This window comes from Dermacentor variabilis, chromosome 4 (genome assembly GCF_050947875.1).
Source record: "Dermacentor variabilis isolate Ectoservices chromosome 4, ASM5094787v1, whole genome shotgun sequence".
Classification (NCBI taxonomy): Eukaryota; Metazoa; Arthropoda; class Arachnida; order Ixodida; family Ixodidae; genus Dermacentor; species Dermacentor variabilis.
This window is the reverse complement of record NC_134571.1, coordinates 62,757,074-62,771,709: the sequence shown is the minus strand read 5'-3', so window position 1 is coordinate 62,771,709 and position 14,636 is coordinate 62,757,074. Positions and strand designations below refer to the sequence as shown.

The following is a 14,636-nucleotide window of genomic DNA, read 5'->3' as shown; positions in this document are numbered from 1 at the left end:
AAGAAAAGATTCATCTCGTTGAACGATATATTCCGAAAGAGAAAATCATCTACAATTCCTTGTCACCATGGTTCAACTCTTCGTTAAAGCGCCTATCAAATAAAAAGAAAAGAATGTTCCGTCGCACAAAGCGAACTGACAATACTGATCATTGGGCAGCATATCAGCGAGTTCATAAAGAATATACCGGTGTGATTCAATGTGCAAAAGATTCTTTTCTTAACAACACACTGCCATTGGTACTTCGAACAAACCCTCGCAAATTTTGGAGCATTGTCAGTGGTTCAACAACACGACTCGTACAGTTATCTGATAGCGACGACACTATCCTTCCTCTTAGCCAGTTTTGCACAGTCTTAAATAACGCCGTTGTTTCGGTCTTCAATACAGCTGCTCCTGCATTATTACCCCGTTTACCTGACCAAAACTTGGACCCTATTGTTATAGATTGGGTTGACGTTACCACGCTCATTGACAATCTGAAGATCTCCTCTTCCGCTGGTGCTGACCTACTCAACTCAAAGATGCTAAAGATAACTGCAGTGTACTCAGCAATCATACTCTCAAAACTTTTTGAACAATCGTTACGGTGTTCCACATCACCCAGCGACTGGAAGGTGGGGAAAGTGGTCCCTATTTTCAAATCGGGTAATGCTCATTCAGCAGATAACTATTGTCCGATCTCATTGACTAGCAAACGATGCAAAATGATAGAACACATCATACATTTGCAGCTAATTGAATTTTTGGAGAACAATTCCTTTTTTTAATAATTCTCAACATGGATTTAGGAAAATGCTTTCGTGTGAGACCCAACTACGAACGTTTACTAATGACCTATTTATAGCTACTGACCTTGGTTTCGATATAGACTGCATTTTTCTCGATTTCAGTACCTCATGACTTACTCCTTTTCAGGCTTAGTAAACTTAACATCGACACTAACATATTTAACTGGATTAAAGACTTTCTTTCAAAACGTACTAAATATGTAACTGCTAACGATTATTCTTCTGCCCTTTCTTCTGTTACGTCCGGCGTACCACAGGGGTCTGTACTGGGCCCTTTATTGTTTCTTGTATAGGCCAGAATATGATAGCCTTGCACCCAGAGTAACCGAACGCATACTCTCGCACCCGGCTTGCCCGGTCGACCGGTGCCATTTTGTACTGGGTTGCCAAAGTGTGTTCGCCGGCGACCGGTAGACATGGCAAGCGTTAGCTCTAGGAGTCCAAAGTGCGGAAATGTGCCCGTTCACGCGGATCCAAAGTACAAGAAGTCATCTGGGCATCATTGCATCGTGTTTGGATGCCATAACAACCAGCGCAAAAGGAGCAGGTTGCTTAGCGCTGTTTGCGAAGAGCACAACACACGTAGGGAATCGTGCCGGTGCGGTGTTTTCAGCCTGCACCGATTTCCATCCACAACGAAGAATGCCAAGCTGCGCCACCGGTGGATAGCTGCAGTGAATAGGAAGAACTACCAACCCAGTGAAAATGCACGAGTGAGTATTCGATCTGTGTATATTTTGGTGCCATGTTCAACTTTGCGCCCTATGAACGTAATAGGTGTAACACGCAGGTTTGCTCCGAGCACTTTCTGAACAACAAGCCTATAGAGAAGAATCCCGTGCCGGTGCTTCGCCTTGGCTATTACAAAAAGGCAAGCCTTTTCGTGTTTTCAGTAATGCAGAGCTCTCGACAGTTCAGCTGAACAGTTGAGTTTGCGGTTAGCGATACTTGCAGCTGGTGCACGGCATGACCATTAAGCGTGAACGACAAGTTGTAGGCAATAGAATGTTGCCCTGCTGGTGAGCGTTATTGCTATGAAAGTAAACCGAAGTCTGCTCGTCATGTAGCACGCGTCCACAAAAACGTAAATGATGACTGCTCGTCGCCGAAGGTGTTCTTGCAGCGCGCCTGTCTTTATGAGCTGGTGTTGCAGGTGTCATTTGTAACAAATTCATTTGAGCCTCCGGAGCTCTAAACTGCGTGCGGGCTGTTATGCGGGGCAAAGCGCAAAATTTTTCCGTTCTTATAGTGAGGAAAATAATGTGGCTAATTATTGTTGTATTTTGTAACAAAATTTTGCTCGTTCTCGCCAGTTTTTTTTTTTTTCACTGTTCTTTTCTAAGGGAGCGCCAACAATCCGATATGGCCTCGCACAAGCGAAACAGGTCTGACACAAGGTAGCTGCAGTTGGTGGGGCTAATTTCTTGGAATGAAGGTGCGGTTGTTGTCTTGTACCAAAGGGGCCCCTGATGATGCAGCTTTAAGTAGGCATGGTAATTTTATGTGCCCTGTGATGGTTTGTGCAACAACTGTACAACATCTGCACCTGTCATGCTCACCCTGTTATAGGGGCTTTGACTGCACACGTAGTTTAACATTATAACTACTGTAGTTCCAAATTTTCCAATGAGTGCAGGTTTAGCATCATATATGCTGCTTGTTCGAGTGCTGTAGGCTTGTGTTCTGAATATTGTACGATAAATTGCACGATACAGTTGGCCTGGTGTATTTTCTATTTCATTTTGAGAGGACTTTATATCTTTGTAACAGTGATGGCATGGGAAAGAACTACAGCCCTTCTTACTATAACACATATTTTGTTCTCAATGTGCAGGTGGTGAAGGGCAGGCGTCTGCTAATCAGGCAGGCTATAAGCCCAGTCAAACAACCTCGCCAGTTGGTTGCCAAACGCGGCCAACCCAGTAGTGACCATGACAAACAAGACCAAACTGAAAGTGCAGAGGACAATGTCCTGCGTGCTTTAATAATATATGGCACCAACACAGTGCTGTATATTCCTTCACAGGTTACGTGCCAAAAATGCGGAGATATTACAGCTCACATGTGTTCTAGCATATAGCGCGCGGTTTGTACAAACGTAATAGCGTACTTGCCCGATGTATTCGCTTCTGCAGTCTGCACAGCACTCAGTGTGGGCATTGCGGACTTGCATGAGGTCTTGAAGTTTGATTGGATCGAAACAGCGAAAATGACAGCTTAGAAAAAACGCGAAACACGCCTTCCACCCAGCTAAAAAGCCCAAGTTTCGCTTTTGCACCGGGTCGCATCTCCCGGCGTGGCAGCCCAGAACTGCTACTTTGCGGCGCTTAGGATAGATGGCGCGAGCAGTGCTCATCAATATGGCGGCGCGCTTTGAGTTCACGGTGTTCTGGTGTATATATAAATGATCTTCCTGACAGTATTGTTTTTTCATCAATTAAGTTTTTTGCAGGTGACTGCGTAATTTACAACAAAATAACAAATTTATTTGATTCACTAAATATTCAAAAAGATCTTGATCAATTATCTCTATGGTGTGACAAATGGCTTATGTAATTAAACGTTAATAAGTATAAAACCATGAGAATAACCTGGCACCCTCACAGTACAAACTACAGTTATTACCTTAAAGGAGCCCCCTTGAATCTTGCTAACTCCTACAAATATTTCGACATTAATATTACTAACAACCTATCCTGGAACATGCACGTTGATTAAGTAACCCGCAATGCTAACTGCACTTTTGGCTACCTGCGCCGTAACTTTTCCAAAGCACCGTCTTCCTTAAAATTAATTCTTTATAAATCTTTAGTCCGTCCAAAACTAGAATATGCATCCAGCATCTGGGACCCTAGTCAATCCATACTAATCGCTTACCTTGAATCTGTTCAGAATCGCGCAGCCCGGTTTATTCTATCAAATTATTCCCGCTATGCTTCTGTATCCCCAATGAAGAACACACTAAACCTGCCTAATCTGTCTTTACGTCGTAAATTTCTTCGTCTCTGCCTCTTTCACAAAATATATCATCAAAATGAAGTGTTAAAAAGCTATCTTTTTCTTCAACCGATGCACATTTCATCGCGTGTGAACCACAAGTTCAAGGTTGGTGTGCCATTTTGCCAAACCAACTTATATAATTATTCTTTCATTCCCAAAACCAGCGCAGAATGGAACCACCTTCCTGCATCCATCACTGCCATTATCAACACTAAGTTCAGAAGTGCCATTGAAGATTACTTATTTTGTTAACTTGTATTTTCATAAATTGTATTATTGCGCACTTGTATATGTATTATACCACTCTTTCCTGTAATGCCCTCGGGCTCTGAAAGTATTTGTAATAAATAAATAAATAAATAAATAAATAAATAAACCCTTTCAGGATCAATTTCTTTCGCCTTACGCGACCGCCCAGGGTAGATTTTTTTTACTGCAGATTCCAAGTTTCCTGAGGGACTCATTTCGAAAAAAACTTACCGTAAATTTTTTAGGGTGACCGTAAAGCGAGAAAAAAATATTTTGCATTGGTATATATATGTACTCTTTATTCACGAATAACAACAACAGAAAAAGAAAATAAACTTACAAGAATAAAAAATTTGAAGCATTGTTTAGTTCAAAGCTTAGAATGTGTGCAAACGAGAATATATCGCAAGTCTCAAATGTTCCTGCTCTTACACTAATATTTGCATCCATAGCCTAATCGAACTGCATAGGTGAGTGCGCCCAAGACAACTATGTGGTTGTGTGCCCGTCAGAAAAGCAAAATGTGGGACAAACTTCCGCTAATCTTCCTCTTATCGCCACTCAAAGGCAATTATATATCGCGAGTCTCCCCCAAAAAAGAAAAGAAAACGAAACACATGTGCGGCGGCATCCTTCCTATGCTCACCCCTGTGAGCACTAAACGAGCGAGAAACAGGCGGCCGCCCTTTGAGCGATTAGTATCGAGATAGCCATCAGTTTTGCGAGTGCAAGAAGCTGAAACCGCCCGCGAAACAAAACCCAAACCGCTGCCCGCCCGCGCGCCCATGTGTGAGCGGCAGTATATAGACAGGCTGGAGCAAACTAGCTCTAAAACAAACCATGCAACAAAAACCGAGAGGGAGGCGCAAGAAAAAAAATTCCCTGTATTCCCACATAGTGGCAGCACATGCCAGGAAAAAAACAAATAGGAAATTGGTGCGCTTTTTAAACGTACAGACAGCGCCGTAAATATACGGCGTCAACCATTTTGGACTTGTTCGCAGCACCGTATATTTACGTCATTGACCCTGAAAGGGTTAATGTCCCATTTGGCTTATAAATGCGATAAGTAGAGTTTGTTTTGGAAATGGTGACTAGATAAGGATCTCACATTTTGGTGGAGGTGAGATGAGACAAGTAGTAGTAGTAAAAGCTTTATTGCTAGCTTGAGGTAGTCCAGGAGAAATGGTCGGGCCCTCAGTTAAAGGTGCCGCTAGCCTCCGATGTCCACCTGACCTGGTGCATTAGGGCCAATGGGCCCTCCAGATCCGAGCAAGACAGGAGTGTGTACCACTGCTCTGTTGGTGTGGTGTGTGTTGCGAGTTCTTGCATGGGACGTAATTCTGGCTGGAGTTTAGTGCATCCCAATGTGTGGATGAGTGTAAAGCTCTGTCCACACCAGGGCCATCCCGGCCGTGGGTATCTGGCTGGAAACATGGCACTCATTCTGTGCAGGCGTGGAAACACTCCTGTTTGAACCTTTCTTTCTCCAATCATGTGCGTCTCTCCCATCCAGATGTTTGTGAGAGGGCACAAAGGTTTGTTACGCAATTCGTTGGTGAGCAAGGATCTCAAGTGATTGTCCTATAATGATTTGCGGTTGGACCTCCGGAGGCACTGTGTGGGTCCGCCGCATCGCCTGGTTGGTAAGAACTTGGGAGATCTCCCGTTACCCTCCAGGCCCTCGTGACCTGGGCACTACACGATCCAGCAGTGGTGCGTGAATGAACTCCCTATGAGCCATTGGCTCATGGCGGTTATTCTACCCTGTAGGTAAAGGCTGCATGCCTCTCTCAAATCCGAGATGATCACCATGTTTTTCTGTGAAATCCACCTGCAGCATCTATTTAAGATCAGCGTATCTCACAATGTGAATGAAGTGGCTGGATCTATAAGCTCAGGGGGAAAAGTCAAATTCCTCAATGTTAAACAACCTTGATCTAATTAAGTTCAAGTAGTGAGAAGAGTTTGAGGCAAACACTATACACACTCCCAGTATGAGTAATCGTATTACTATAACAACACTCCATGCAATAAATAAATAAATAAATTAGAAGAATGTTTTTAGAACATTTCAACGTTACCACCAATTGCAGATAAGGTTGCAGCGAAAAGAAGAAAGAGAGACAACAGTTCCCATACCTGAGTGCCCTCCCGGTTGAGAACAAGCGCTTTGACATTGTCTGTATGACCCTTGAGCTTCGGCATCTTCTGGCATGTCCTGGGGTCCCAAACACGGATCACTTTCTCGGTGGATCCCGAAACAATCACCGTGCCTGGTGGATTCATTGCCAGGCTGTAGATGCTGTCCTTATTGTCTGTCAGTGAAGATGCTGCACCAATGAAGCAGAAGATGCAACAGGCAAAGACAAAATCAGAGGCCAGCCACAAATAGAACAAACGACAGACATGAGGGCAATGACACAAGTGACAAGCACAAGTGACGAAGGGCAATGTTCTCGTACAACCACTCTTAAGGACATCACTTTTGTTGCATTGTAACTGACTAAGAAAATACGAGCGGACGTGAGCTTCCACTGGCATTCCTTTATTGTTACATAGATTTCAAAGGCATCAAGAGAATGCCTGTCACTCTAGAGAGGTGTCACGCAGAATGTTGCATTGTGCAAAAGTGGAAGGATGCCCAAAGTTGATAGATGACATGGCCCAAGATGGTTTTGAACAGGGCTGCGTGGCTTTGCATTAATGATGCAGTAACATTGCAGTTGCAAAGGACTGAAATGTGAAACTAGACACTTTATGCGCAAGTGGACACGCACTGCACACCACAGATTCATTTCTTAATTTAAAATTAAATTCTCGGATTTTACGGGCAAGAACCTCTATCTGATTATGAAGCCCGTCGTAGTGGCGGACTCGAGATTAATTTTGGCTATCTCTGGTTATTTAACATGCACTTAAATTTAAGTACATAAGCGTTTTTGTATTCTGTCCCCATCCAAATGTGGCCACCGCCACAGAGACTGAACCTGCAACCTAGAACCGTGTGGTGCGATGGCATGGCCACTGAGCTACTGCAACAGGTCCTGTTTTGCTTTCTGCAATTTCAAGCCTTTCATGAACACAACCCAAAGGTGTCACTTGATTATGCATTGCGTCTTACGACAAACAGTTGTGCATCACACACTGACCTTCAGTCTCATGCAAGTAAAAGTTACTTCAAAGAAGTACAGACACTGTGACATGCCTCCTGAATTCGATTTTGCAAAATTTAATTTTTCTGATCAGCTGTAATCCAGCGGCCCTCTGCAATGTGGAGGACTGCTCTACTACCAATTTGGTAGGCTACTATTGTTCACACACAGGCACTTGCACAGCCTCTTGAATATGCGCATCATCTTTCTTTTAAAAATGAGCAATCCAATAAAACATCTTCACAAGTCTCTTAGAGTTATGTTTTAGTGAAAGTCGTGCAAAAATGCAATGCACAAAAAGAGCTGTGATTGCTTGGGTAAAAAAAAAGGAAAAAAGAAAAGGACTTCACAGGCAAGCAGCAAACATTACATATACAGTGAAGATTAAGGCAGCAATTAACTGCCTAACTTAAGGATGCAGTAACATAAAGCCGAAAAGTGAAGTCCTCGGTGGTTCTCACCCAAAGTGAGGCAGTGGAGTCAGCGTAGTGGGGAGGGGGCCAGTATCCAGGGCAAGGCAGGGAAAGAGAGATACCACAATGAAATGAAATAAAGAAAAATGCGCAACCCGAGATAAGAAAATAATGAGGGAGGAGGTGATAAGGAAAGGCAACAAGACCCAAATGAAGAAAGCGCAAACCACTTCAAGGACCAGAGAGACAAGGCAGTCCCTGAAGATGAATGAGATGCAGTATCAGGTGTTTCAGATACAAAGTCAGCAAAATTGGACCACGATCAGCTCCTCAGCAAATATGATAACCACTTCACAAGCAGTAAATTTGAGCAACCCAAGTGAGGAGTTTCCGGTACGGCAGAATAATATAGAGGCATCGCACCAGCAAGACAGAGATCTAGACATAAGGCAAGCAAGAACCACAGTGATAAAGCAGATAAGAGCTCCACAAAAAATCTTGGTGAAACACGGCAACCAAGTATACGTCGAAGATTCAGCATGGCAGTGAAGATGTAAGAGGACACGATAACAGGTTCTGCAATCACTGATGTCAGGAACAGCAGCGTTAGCAAAGAGAATACTGGGTATGCAATACGCAGGTATTTGAGAACATAATGATGATTTTTGGACAAACCAATGATTTTTCACAGAAAATTAATATGTACTATTTACACCAAATGTTGTAGACTGTTGTACACTAAAAGCACCAAAGTAGCTGACTGAATGGCCGCTTCGAAAGTGACTGCGTGCACCAATCAGGTGATGCAAGTTAATGTTATTTATTCTGCTACAGCAGCATTTGAGGAGTTTTTCATATTGCGGGGCTGTTTGCTAGTACGTGCCCCTATCAGTGATGCTCCAAACTGGGTTGTCTACTGGGTAACTGGTAAATGGGAGGCCGTGAGGGGTATAATGCGGTCATAGAATTTCACAGCTAGCCACTCTAGGGTTGCCCAGGCAGTATGGGAGGATGCAAGTTCATCCCGTAAGGCTAGTATCTGATGTCCACATGCACAGAAAGCCTAATTATTGATACCATCACCTGGAGCTTCTTGGCAATGGCCAACACTAACTTTCTAGGTTTGTTACTAACAATGGCTTGCACCTCCTGGACAAACTCAACCACCAGGATGATGTCTGATCGTTGGAAATGCTTTTTGTTTTTGCCACAGCATTGCTACATCACCATTAGAAGTCATGAGCTCTTTCTTAACCTTGAAAACAAAGGATCTTGTCAAATTCAGGAAGGTGGTGATCTTCCAGTCATTGTGACCAGTAGGTAAGGCTACTAGGAGAGTATGCATTTTCATCTGTATGAAAATAGAAGCTGGCACGATTAAACAAACATGCTATACAGGTGAGAGTGGAGCGAATATGAAGTTAACCAACTAGACAGGAGCTTAACTATACAATGAGCATGTTCGTTCCTACGCTGCTTGAAAGCCATGCTCTCAAATACCTCATGCATCCGGTATTAGAACACAAAATAGAACTATTTCAATAAGAAATCAAAATAGAAAGGGTATTGGAAAAGCTAGAAGTATTAATATCGAAATTCAGAGTGGATGCGCGAAGCTGAAACAGGTTGTGTTTCAGAGTGCTTGAAAATTGGACTGCAAGCAGGCTAAGTTCCTAACTATCTAGCAGTTACCAATGCGAGATATGTGCCTCAGTAAGGTAAAAACACCAAGACAGAAGAACAAAATGAAGAGAGAAGTAGAAGAATGAGATGCACTGTTGTAGTCCAATCCTATGTCCTATAAAAGAAACAAATGGCAAGAGTGATAATAGCAGAAGTAGTTCCCAGACACGGGGTTAAGGGAACTGCAGGAACAATGGTAATTTATGCCATGAAAGACGGCCTCAAGAAATGTGGAGCACTTATTCTTGAAAAAGACATTGTTAAGCAAAAGGATGAATGTAGAAAAACTCAGACAAAAGCAGCAAGTAATAAAAATTATTGGGTTCAAACAGGATGTGGAAGATGATGTGATGGTACCAAGGATCACCAAGCGGAACAACATCCTCTGAACAGATGTATATAAAACATGGCGGTATCGGCTTCGTGTTACAAAAATTATAGGGTGCAGATATGTCAACCTTTCCTTGATCGAGGGTCCTTTCCATGACGATACTTACATTCCTTGAAGTGCAAGGTGTGTTAAATATGTACACTTGGAAAGGAGGTGTCCCAAAACTGAATCATTATGTGCACTGTGGGATACCATTATCATGTGAAATGCAAAAGTCGTAAGCTCAGATGCGTCAACTGTTATCAGCATGAGGAAAGTAGGCACGCACTGCCAATTATACCTGATGTCCTGGAGTGGCAACAAACGTTGCATATTCAAGATAAATTAATCCACAGCTACATATACCCACAGGTTCGACAGTTTTTATCTAGAAATTATTGTCCCTGATTTTTTACAGTTGCTTTTTCACAGCTGCTGCTACAAGTACAAACTTTTGAAAATCCATGGCCTGTGTATCTGATCTGTTCTGTGTGCTACCAAGAACATTTAACAACCACTTAAGATCTCTTGTTATGGCATTAAAATACTTTCACCTCAACGAGATCACATACGCAAGAAAAACATGTGATAGTATCTTCACTCTTCCATTTTAATATACTCATCTAAATTGTCCAGTCACTCAGTTACAAAGTAACTTGTGTGTAAAATAGTGAGCCTGTTCTTCAGAACAAGGCTGGGCCATCAATTTCAGTTAAAGAAACTTAAAAGCGACATCTTGTTCTAGCTGTTATCAGCTTCTTGATGAATATATTGTGCAGTTTCTGCACTGTTTGAAAACATCTGTTGCTTCTGTTAATGCCATCTTGTTCAGCTTCATTTGTGGTGGTGACCTGAACAATACTGGAACAAAGAATTATTTTTATAAACTTAAGGCTAATAGTTTTAAGAACAAATGGTTGGTGGAATAAAGTCACTATTGCTACAATAGTGACAGATGCATACATTACCACCAGCATTCCTTACAAATGTAAGCTTAAATAAAAGAAAAACTAGGGATTCCTGCCTAAAGCTTAGGTTACCATTTGCCAATATTTATATATTTAACAAAAAATTACAATTTAATTTGAAATGTTTTTTTATTGGTTACCATGCAAAACAGTTGCTTCAACGTACTCTTCCGCTTTGAAATGTAGCAAATTTTCAATTTTCCACACTACACTTTGAAACATGCAAAAAACTAATCCTAAAAGCTTTTGGAATGTGGTATACAAAAACTAAACCACAGTGACCACAAGTAAGCTTGATCCTATCCACCTGGTGATCTGGTGTCAACACACACTGTCCCTCTGTATTGAATGGCGCTCTTGTTCAGCAAGTTTTATCTACAACACATTATGACATAGCTAAGCTTCCACAGTTCGACTTTCCCATTGATCTGACAGTTTTGATTTGGTTGGAATCACAATACTAATAGACAAACTAAAACAAAGTTCCATTTGTGGGGTTGATAATATTAACACGAACTTCCTAAAAAACACAAAGGAGTGCTGCTCAGTTATTTTAGTGTGTATATTTTTATGCTCGTATGACTCGGGGTCTTTACCCATGGTAAAATTGTGCCAGTTTTCAAATCAGTACAAAGAAGTAACCCATTAAACTTCTGACCTATGTATTTCTCTTACGTCAGTTTCATGAAATATTTTTCAGCATGCTATTTTTACACCTTTTGTCAATTTTTCAGAGGATAGCAGTTCTTTCTAGACATCCCAACATGGCTTCTGCAAGCTTTTCTTGCGCAAAAATAAACTTATAACTTTCCCAAATGATTTAAATGTGTATATTGACTTTGGCTTTATTGTGGATTGTATATTGTAAGATTTTTTTTCAAGGGCTTTTGATAAAGTTAATCCTTCTTTGTTGTTACATAAACTGAACGCATTAAATGTTGACCCACAAGTACTTCATTGGTTCAGTAAATTGCTTTCGTGCCGTGTCCAGTATGTTACAGCTAACTCCGGCTCTCCTCCAGCTCCAGTCAGCTCTGGTGTACCTCAAGGATCAATCCTTGGCTTCCTTTTTCTACTTGCCTAATAACATTTCTCCCTGACTTTGTTTGTTCGTAGATTAGTGTTATTAACTGGAACATAAGTAACGATTTGGACGTGACACTACTTCAGAATGATCTAGATAACAAGACTGAGTGTTGCCGCATATGGCACATGGCATTAAATACTAATAAATACAAAACAATGCACGGAACTAGTTGGTATGTTATCTCTCACCTGATTTCACAATACCGATCACTTAGTAGGCAAAGCGAACCAAACCTTAGGCTACTTGAAAATAAACTTCTACCTTGCCCCACTGTCACGAAAATTGTTACTTTATACTACCTACATTCGGTCTGAGCTAGAATATGCCTAGCCTGTATGGGACTCTCATAACATTACACTAATATTGAGGCAGTACAAAATCAATCCACTTGTTTAATTTCAGCTTACTACCACTGCAGTGCTAGAATCACAGAAATGAAAACTACTCTAAGTCTTCCCTCCCAAGCTATTCGTAGAAAACAGTCACACGTCTTTTTCATAAAGTGCATTTCCACAACCCTGCTCCTTTTTACTTATACTCCCAGCACAATTTCACTCACAACAGCTTGATCATCCCCATAATGTTAGCATATCAATTTTTCCATGACTGCATGCTCACAATAATTTGTTCCCGAACAGCAAGGGACTGGAATTACTTACCCATTTCCATAACAAACATAACTGATCCAAGTGCTTTTAAAAATGTGCTATCAAGCCTGCTGCAAACATACTCTACAAATAATTATTTCTTGTGTCCTTTTTGCTTTAAATGTGTAACCTGCTCCGTATTAGGCTTTTTTTCTTTCTGCAACTTTTTTTTGTTTCGTTTTACTATGTATGGCCCTCCCCTCTGTAGCGTAAGTATACCCTGAGGGCCCTGCAAGTAAATAAATAACTATATAAATAAAAATCATGAGCCATTCCACTTTGTGAAGGTGGTAGACCAGCGAAGCTGTTTAGCACAGGACACGGAGGTGACACACAATTTTGAACGAAGCTACAAACTCACTGTCTTGATGAGTGGTCATAGTGATAAAAGGTATGCACACTCATTTATTGTCTTGATCGGTGGTCATTATTTCACTTGCAACTGCAATCACATTCTTCGATAATGTCAAATCGATGCACGTACGCCACTGGGTGGTTGGTTGGGCCTGATCAGTGTGGCATCGCAAAGGATACGTTTGCAACAGGGAATGCATAAACCGCTCCCTTTTTGGTACTAACACATCCATGTTGAAATTACCGCCAACGACAACAGGGGTAGTGTCATCGCAGCTAATTCATGCAAAGAGAGTAGCCATGAACTTTACGAGACTATGAGTAATTGCACTTTTTGCTTGCTTACAGGGGCATGAGCCATTGATGACGACAGTTTTTGTTCACGGAGAACAAGAATGCATGGAACCCTAGTCATATACAGCTTCACTGGAATAAATAAATCACACCGCCACTGAAACTGCTCTAGCTAAATTTCAAGAACTTATGTGCATTGACAACACCTGATCTTTCTTTTGACATGACTTCTAAAGGCCATTCTTCTGTAATGTTTGCGCTGTTTCATTGTATTCTTTCTGTTAATGCTCTGGACGTGCATACGTGTGTATGTTTGAATTACCTCTTATATTTGCAGTATCACTAAAGACAGTTTCCAAATACAGCATTTAAGGTATGCTGTTGACCTTACAGTTACAAGCATTGTGCAAACGTTTAACAGACAGTACAAGTAACAGCTCTCTTCAAGAAATGTGATAGGAATTAAGTTGGAAAACATTGGCCGTTATGTAGACAACTCATTTGTTCTACGACATTAGAAAACATTATTCTAAAGTGAACTATCAATTCAAGTGAAAGAATAATTGTGTGGCTATCAGTGAAGCATTAAAAATGGTTTTGCCACCCAGCATGCATTGCTAACTCTAAAAAGGAAAAATGTTCTCATTTGTCAAACAGCTTCAGGTCACATAAAGTTAGCCAGAATGAAAGCTTGGATTATTTTATTTGACATTCAGGATGGTAAAACAGTGCAAAAGACATGAAAAAAAAAAGTGCATCTTTTGTCTTCCTTTTGGTTATATTTTTTGCCCCATTCATTTGACGCTCAGATCACATACATTACGACCTCATCAGGATATCTTTAATGACAAATTTTTGATGACAACACCATATCTCTTATACTGCTTTACTGGTCGCACTGTAGGCAAAATGATCAAAATGTTTTACTATTTGCCGTACCCTGCTTTGTCAGGTGTGCTACAGGACAGCATCACAGTGCAGAAAACATGTAACATGTACTACTGAACCATAGAAAGTTCAAGCCTGTGAGACAATGTACGAGTTACAAGCACTGCAGAACAAACTCTAAAGATTGCTGAACAGCTAAAAAGCAAAAGTAGTCAATGGGGGGGGGGGGGGATGAAAGACAGAGAACCTTTCAAGGCTCTTTGCATTTAGGCTTACCCACATATTGTTTGTATTTTGCCTTTGTTTTGTGCATTTGGCTTATCCCATGACAAATTTTATATTATTCATAAAACAATGAGTACCCGCTGTTTTGTTTTGGCTTCCGTGCATTATGTAGACTACTGTGTCATAGTTTGTATATTAAGATCCTCACTGATGCATATTAGTCTTTGATACTGTAACTGCAATTGAATTTAGTAAAAGGAAATAACATTCTTTGAACTTGTCATGTTTCTAACATATAACAAGCGCTCATTTCTGTTTTGAAGGGGTGAAGTAGTATACATGTATTTAATGCCACGAACAGGACACCTCAGGAAGGCGCAGGGTGCATTTTGCAAGCATTACAAGCTTGAGACTCTAGCAAAACTATGCAACATGCACAAACATAGGTAACACAAATCAAATTCACGGTAGGCTGTCAAAGAGTCAAATCAAAGGAACCTCAGCCAGCTTTA

The 14,636-nt window shown here is 41.2% G+C and overlaps 1 protein-coding gene across 2 annotated transcripts in view; it reads right to left on the bottom strand.

The window, feature by feature from the left end:
* Positions 1–14,636, bottom strand: part of LOC142579272 (WD repeat-containing protein 48) — a 71,249-nt gene that overhangs the window by 45,526 nt on the left and 11,087 nt on the right. For both annotated transcript variants that reach the window (XM_075689310.1, XM_075689309.1), the window contains exon 6: positions 6,183–6,373. In XM_075689310.1, coding sequence (XP_075545425.1) covers positions 6,183–6,373 — 191 coding nt within the window. The remainder of the gene's footprint in view (positions 1–6,182; positions 6,374–14,636) is intronic.